Here is a 7,907-nt window from a genome sequence, read left to right as displayed (position 1 = left end):
GGTGAGGTTTTTTGGTTGTCTAAGCCGAGGGTAAGACACAAAGGTGCTAGATTCATTTACAGCAAAAATGAATTAAATACGATAGACACAGCTAGATTCACACACTTTACAGCAAAAATGAATTAAATACGATAATCACAGCTAGATTCAAACAATTTACAGCAAAAATGAATTAAATACGATAGTAACACAAACAAATTACAGCAAAATTGACTCAAATACGATAGTCACAGTTATATTCAAACAATTAACAGCAAAATTGAATTAAATACAATATACACAGCTAGATTCAAACAATTTACAGCAAAAATGAATTAAATACGATAGTCACAGCTAGATTCAAACCGTTTACAGCAAAAATGAATTAAATACGATAATCACAGCTAGATTCAAACAATTTACAGCAAAAATGAATTAAATACGATAGTAACAATTATATTCAAACAATTTACAGCAAAAAATAATTGAATACGACAGTCACAGTTAGATTCAAACAATTTAAAGCAAAAATGAATTAAATACGATATTAACAGCTATATTCAAACCGTTTACAGCAAAAATGAATTAAATACGATAATCACAGCTAGATTCAAACAATTTACAGCAAAAATGAATTAAATACGATAGTAACACAAACAAATTACAGCAAAATTGACTCAAGTACGATAGTCACAGTTATATTCAAACAATTAACAGCAAAAATGAATTAAATACAATATACACAGCTAGATTCAAACAATTTACAGCAAAAATGAATTAAATACGATAGTCATAGCTAGATTCAAACAATTTACAGTAAAAAATAATTAAATACGATAGTCACAGTTAGATTCAAACAATCTAAAGCAAAAATGAATTAAATACGATATTTACAGCTATATTCAAACCGTTTACAGCAAAAATGAATTAAATACGATAGTCATAGCTAGATTCAAACAATTTACAGCAAAAAATAATTAAATACGATAGTCACAGTTAGATTCAAACAATTTAAAGCAAAAATGAATTAAATACGATATTTACAGCTATACTCAAACCGTTTACAGCAAAAATGAATTAAATACGATAGTCACAATCATAAAATGCTTTTTACTTTGACGAATCAACCACAATCTGGTGTATTGTATTTGTACCTTGACATATCGTCCACAGCACATTTTGACGATGTATCGTGTTTGTACCTTGACATATCGTCCACAGCACATTTTGGCGGTGTTTCGTATTGGCGGTTTATCGTATTTGTACCTTGACGAATCGTTCACAGTCCCTATTGGCGGTGTGTCGTGTTTGTACCATTACAAATCGCTCACAGTATCTATTGGCTTGGTATAGTGTTTGTACCTTGACGAATCGTCCATAATCTCTTTAGGCGGTGTATCGTGTTTGCACCTTGACGAATCGTCCACAGCACATTTTGGCGGTGTATCGTGTATGTACCTTGACGAATCATCCACAGCACATTTTGGCGGTGTTTCGTATTGGCGGTTTATCGTATTTGTACCTTGACGAATCGTTCACAGTCCCTATTGGCGGTGTGTCGTGTTTGTACCATTACAAATCGCTCACAGTATCTATTGGCTTGGTATAGTGTTTGTACCTTGACGAATCGTCCATAATCTCTTTAGGCGGTGTATCGTGTATGTACCTTGACGGATCGTTTATATACTTTATTTGCTGTATATCGTGTTTGTAAATTGACGAATCGTCCTCAGCAAGATGCGGCTGTGTATCCTGTTTGTAACTTGACGAATAGTCCACAATCGCTATTTGCTGTGTATCGTTTTTGTACCTTGACGGATCGTCCTCAATCTCTATTTACGGTGTATCGTGTTTGTATCTTGGCGAAACGTCCACAATCTCCATTGGCGGCTTATCCTGTTTGGACCTTGACGAATCGTCCAAAGTCCCGTCTGGCTGTGTATTCTGTTTGTACCTTGACGAATCGTCCACAGCACCTCTTGGCTGTGTATCGTCATTGTACCTTGAGGAATCATCCATTGTTTGTATTGTCGGAGTATTTTGTCGGTACCCTGGAGAATTGTTATACATTTCTAAAGCCGAAGCATCGCATTCGTGCCCTACTGCATCGTCTGTAGCGTCTATCTCCAAAGTAAGACATCCGTCATCTGTTTCTGCTTGTTCAACATTGTTACTCTGGAACAGATGTAATTTATTGTTATAAAGAGACTCTTACATATAACCATTTGTGATCACATGGACTTTATAATTTGCTACAACCTTATTTGACCTAAACTATAGTGTTAAGGGTAATACTACACGTTTTAGAAGTTTAGATTAACAATGCCACCTCCCATTGATGATATATACGAGAAGAGGAGGATGGCTCTCGATGTCGAAAAATCCCACCTAACTTTCTCGCAGCCAAATCACAATTTCTCATTGTTGTACAAAAACGTGCATGGTACCGTTGGGAAGATTGATAATGTGTCTTTAACAAACCTCCTATATTTACCCAAAATGTACATTCCGCAGACATGATTCCCGTTTCTTCCAAATAAACACACTCTTTTTCAAGTTTCAATTATTTTTAAGTCAGAGATACCTTTTTCCATATTAATAAGGTTGACGTCAGCCCCGTGCCTACACATGTGGAGTAATTGGCTGAATATTTCAGTGATGAAATGGCTGTGCTTTTCGGAATATATCGTGACTTAAAGTTGGCGCTATTCACTCACTCGAGGATTCACAAATGACAGGGAAATTTGTAAATATATTTATAGAAACTAAAAGTTTGATTTCAAGATTGACCAGAATCGAACATGGATAAAAAAGCACACGCCTCCTCTACAGTAAAATGCACACATGTTATATATAACGTAATAATATAAAACAAAACTATAGGATTGTCTTTTGAAATCAAGTGAAATATATCAATAAACCTGTAGAGTGTAGTCTGTTTGAAGCAGACGTAAAAATGAAAAAGCAATGTGCGAGTGCTGAAGGTATGCCGGAAAATCTTATATAGATTTACGAATCTTTACCGAAAGTTGATATAAAGCTCTAAAACGTGTAGAATTACTCTGAACACGTTAGTGTAGGTCCAAATACATATAGTTTTAGGATGTAGAAAGGCAAACAAAGCAAATATTTCATTCTTGAACGGTTAACACTGCTTCAAAGAATAAAATCTTCTGTTGCAGGCAAATGCTTATAACGCTGAGAGGTTTTTAAAGGCACTTTGTCCGTTTTGTCACTTTTACATATATTTCGAAATAATTCAGCCATGCTTTTCAATATGTTTACCTTTAGAATTAACACTGAGTCTATAGAAGGACGGAAATATTGTCCCGTTAAAATGTTTCCTTTGTTTGACTTTCTGCAGTGAATTACTAAATGTTTAAATAGGTACTACCTCACCTCAAATTATTATTTATAATTTTGTCTCTTTTTTTAACGAAAAGGGCTGATGACTTTACGATGAATTTGTCTTTTATAGAAATATATCGATTCTGTTCCTTTAACCAATCACGTTAGTTTAGCATACGCCACATCATATATCATGTTACGCATACAAGCATTATGATGAATACAGTTAGTTGATAGCTACTTTTAAAGCTGATTACCCAAAGACTACAAAGTACCTAAAATAAAGTCCTAATAATCTCGGTGTGTGGTGTTGGTAAAACAATTTTAATATTTGTGGCGACTCATACGCTATACGTATATCTTATGAGTTTAAACGGGGTAACATATAATCAATATGATGACAATATTCATGACTTTGTATACTAACACATTTACAACATATAGCTGTGTTACTATATTTATAAATTGTGATCCTAACGAAAGGAAGCATCGTGATGTTTTGCTAATTTTCATAGTAAATACTAATATCAGATTAGTTCATTTAGCAAGAATAAGCCAGTTAAGAAAAGGTGCTACTTTTCATTTTAAATACATCAATTCTATTTTCACTATTAGTTATTATATTACACTAATATGATATTATACAATGATTGTTATTAATACATATTATATGTTAAAAGTTAATCTTTCAGACTTGTTATATATTTCTTGGCAAAACCAAAAAGACTTTAAATGTCGTATACTTACTATAAGTTTCTGCCTATAAAAACTGTTCCTTCTGAACACCAAATATGCTCCAAAGAGGCAGGTTATACCGATTACAGCCAGCACAGTAATGAGAAGAATATAACCAAGTGACATCGGACTACAGGTGTTATCTTGATAGTTACGATACGTTCCACTGGGGCATTGTGTGACACATTTTGAGTCGTAGACATGTAATCCTTTAGAACTATCACATTCGAATTTGTCTATGCATGTATTTTTCTCCGAAGCAATCTTTGACCCCGGACACGTTTTCAGACATTCGCCGTTTGATTTAATGGGATCTGATGCTGGACATTCCTTGACACACGTTTTTTTAGATTTGAACACAAGATAGGAAGGGGGACATGAGTTAACACAAGAGTTGTCATATGTAAGCTTTGGACAGGTTGAATAACACGTGGAGTCCCTTTTAAATGAATATATAAGCTTTACTGTGTAGGGATGTGTATCTGGGCAACTCTCGACACACTGGTTTTCTACATCGAACTTCGGACACTTCTTTGTGCATTGTACATCTTCGAAAACGAACTCGTTTTCCTGACAGACTTTTCGACAAATTGTTCCGCGTGAAGACTTCTCTATATATCTGTATTCATTCGGACATCCGATAATGTCTTCACATACATTGTTGACAATAAACTTGCCAGTACAGGCCTGTGTGCATTTGTTGTTTTCTCGGAGCAACGGATGTAAACATTTACGTACACATGTAGGACCTTGAAAGGAAGGTGATGTCATATTGAACGGTTTTGGACATTTTTCAACACAAGTATTGTTCATTAAAAAGGGAATACTTGCAGGGCAAGATCTGAAACATGTGTGATTGACTTCAACCAGAGGGGGTTTGCATTCTGCCAAGCATCTGTATTTCTGTTGTTCGTGGAACATGTGTGTTGCTGGACATTTACGAACACAAGTTTGACCAAATTCAAACGGGGTGTCGGGGGGACAAACATCCACACAACTAGTGCTATCGAAAATAATTTTGTCACATGATGACTTGCATCTGTAAGTAAAAGTATTAACGTTCGTTCTAAATCGATAACGAAATCTTCTATGTTTAGGACATTGCTCTAAACACGTGCGGTTCGGCAAATAGGAAGCTAAGGGTTCTGGACACTGGTCATAACAATTCTTTCCTCTTGTGAAGGTTGTCACTGGGCACTTATCTACACACACTATTATATAGTTTCCGTTGTCCTCCTTTTTATATATCAGGGAGTTATCTAAGGGACATTTTTGGATGCAATTTGATCCATATAAAACAGTTGCATTAGGACACCGTTTTACACATGTCATGTTATATAAAAACCTTCCCGGACTTTTGTTGCTATCAGTGCATGATTCGAGACAAGTTAATGAATTTGGATACGATAATGCCGCTGCATAATACGGATGTGACGATGGACACGCCTCTCTACACAAACCATCGTATACATATTTAGCATGTTCCGGACACGAGGCTTGACATGTGTTATTGTAACCTACGAAGTGATTAGGGCACTGTGTAAGACACTCTCCGTTATGAACCAAGTTATATGGCGAAGGGCAGTTTTCAACACATGTAAAATTATGAGAGAGTAAGTGTGCTGAACATTTGCATTTACCACCATATATAAAAATCGCAGGACTAATGTTATCACTACAGGACGCAACACAGTAGTGTATCACTTGATAGGAATATCTTGATGTTCGTCCGCTTTTATCAAAAGGATGGGAGAGTGGACAAACCGTTAAGCATGTTTGATTGAAGGTGTACATTGCCTGTTTAGGACAGGAAGAGAAACATGAATTATTCCAAATCAGTAAATTGTAAATTGAACAATTAGTATTGCATTTCCCGTAAGCCATATATCTGTGTGTTTCTGGGCATCTCTTTACACAATACCTATTGAACATGTAATGTCCCTTACTGCAGCGTGAAACACATGTCCCAGATTCATTCAATAAATATATGGGACATTGAGAGAGACATTCCTGATTTAATACCAACGGATTAGATATGGGACATTCAGAGACACATGTTCTATCAAAAACTAATTTGTCGTCTGGACACTCCGCAGTGCAACGATTGTCGTTCAAATTTTCCGCGATTCGACATTGTGAGACGCAGGAATATGGTGATGTACTGCCCTCCAACAGTCTGTGGCTGGTAGGACAGCGGTCAACACAGGTTGAATTAAACACATACATATTCTTGTCGCAGGTTTTTACACACGAAATACCGTCCGAAAACGTGTCATCGGGGCAGTTTGTAATACAAATCGGAATTTTAAATTGTGGGACTCTTTTGTTCAATACATAGATAATTGGGGCAGAGTCTGGACACGTTCTAACACACGTTCTGTTCCAAAGAAAGAATCCATCCGGACACTGTAGCTTACACACATGTCGATGAACTAAAGTGAAGTCCGGACAAGATTCCAAGCAAAATTTTGTATTTAAAGCCTCGAAATCGAAAGGCGCTAGTTTTGGACATGATGTTGTACACGTCTTATTATACCGAAACATGTTGACTGGGCAGTCACGGATACAAACGCTACCATAAAGTATATTATAAGTTGAACATTTTGAAACACAAATACCCGATTCATTGAAGGGAGAGTCTCGGGGACATTCGGTCACACATGATTTGTTGTACACCATCGATGTCGCATTAAAACAATGATAGACGCATGAAAAGTCCTCCCTAACCATTTCATGTGGACAATCTGACAAACAATGATAGTCAAAACAAAACGGTCTCTCCTTCGGACATAATCCTTTTGGGCATCGCAAGACTGCTGTTTTATCAGGTATTGTTGCAGTTGTTTGTGGGATAGCATCTTTCCTATTACACGTGTTATTTAAACCCACAGGACAGTAGTCCAAACATCAATCGGACACTATATACGGTGCATTAGGAGGGCAGTTGTCAGTGCAATTGGAGGAAAATTCGACTTGGTAGGAACCCGACGGACATTCCACATAGTTGTTCCCTTTGTAGGGTACCAGTACCTCCCCTCTGACGATACAGATCTGAAATCAACAAAGAAGTGATCTATACAAAGATATGTATATCAAAGAAAACAATTTTGTGCTAACCTGATTTCTCAATTAAATAATTATACTACATCATCAACAAAAAAACTATCATCAAGAAAAGGAAACCTATACAGAACCATTTTTGTAAGTCATGATGATATTAATGCCCCCCCAAAAAAAATTACTATAATTGTATTTATGCAATGCATAAAGCAATTTATATTATCTGGTTAGTATATGATATTTTTATTTGTTATATTTTGTGGGTTCCGGATGGAGGATAACTTCCGTTTTTGAAACTAGTCCATCCCTTTAGAAGTAGTCACGTGATGTTTTGGTGTACTAAAGTCACGTGACCTGTGCAGAATATTTTTCCATGCTGAGATTTTGAAAATTCTCCTTAAAAATCAGCTATTTCTCTACTTGGAAGAGTGCTGAGCATCTGCTACAGAAGGGGTTCACGCATAAGAGGCGAGGTTAGCTAATGGCAGGGGGATCCTCCCTCGGCTTTCGCCGTAAGTAATGTCAATTTCAACATTTCCTGTGGAAACATCGGGGACGCTTAGCCCGCCAATTTGTATTGTTTGTAAACAAACGCATGTGGGTATGACTTGTGAAAGATGACGATTACTGCTATGCTGCTTGGTCTTTCTTTCGTTAGACGGATTAAATCCTTTATGAACAGTTCGATAGATATTACGCTGAACGGAAATTTCAATTTATGTCGAACGGAGGTACGAGTGATATGTGAAGGTGAAGGATTCAAACCAGGGCGTAACCGTTAGTGC

The 7,907-nt window shown here is 36.4% G+C and overlaps 1 protein-coding gene across 3 annotated transcripts; it reads right to left on the bottom strand.

The window, feature by feature from the left end:
- Positions 1-461: 461 nt before the first annotated feature.
- On the bottom strand, positions 462-7,075 carry LOC110441700 (proprotein convertase subtilisin/kexin type 5-like). 3 transcript variants are annotated; one of them, XR_002461906.1, is made up of 3 exons: positions 4,075-7,075; positions 1,646-2,154; positions 462-1,437 (listed from the first exon to the last, which is right to left on the bottom strand). XR_002461906.1 is itself a non-coding variant. In XM_021484921.1 (3 exons), the coding sequence occupies exons 1-2, from the start codon at positions 6,790-6,792 to the stop codon at positions 1,816-1,818; spliced, it is 3,057 nt and encodes a 1,018-aa protein (XP_021340596.1). In that variant the 5' UTR covers positions 6,793-7,075; the 3' UTR covers positions 462-1,741; positions 1,790-1,815. The 3 variants fall into 3 exon arrangements, 2 of the variants coding, with proteins under 2 accessions (XP_021340596.1, XP_021340595.1); XM_021484921.1 differs by having other exon boundaries at positions 462-1,741; positions 1,790-2,154; XM_021484920.1 differs by having other exon boundaries at positions 462-2,154.
- Positions 7,076-7,907: the final 832 nt, after the last annotated feature.

Source organism: Mizuhopecten yessoensis, unplaced genomic scaffold, assembly GCF_002113885.1.
Source record: "Mizuhopecten yessoensis strain PY_sf001 unplaced genomic scaffold, ASM211388v2 scaffold716099, whole genome shotgun sequence".
Lineage (NCBI taxonomy): Eukaryota > Metazoa > Mollusca > Bivalvia > Pectinida > Pectinidae > Mizuhopecten > Mizuhopecten yessoensis.
Note: the sequence above shows the minus strand (reverse complement) of the source record. Positions and strands in the feature narration are given on the sequence as shown.

Bases quoted from the DNA above. Each gene is read 5' to 3' on its own strand.
- LOC110441700 (XM_021484920.1), bottom strand. From the start codon at position 6,792: ATGGTTAGGGAGGACTTTTCATGCGTCTATCATTGTTTTAATGCGACA. The intron at 2,155-4,074 runs GTAAGTATACGA...CATCTGTTCCAG, and splicing joins TTTATAGGCAGAAACTTATA to AGTAACAATGTTGAACAAGC.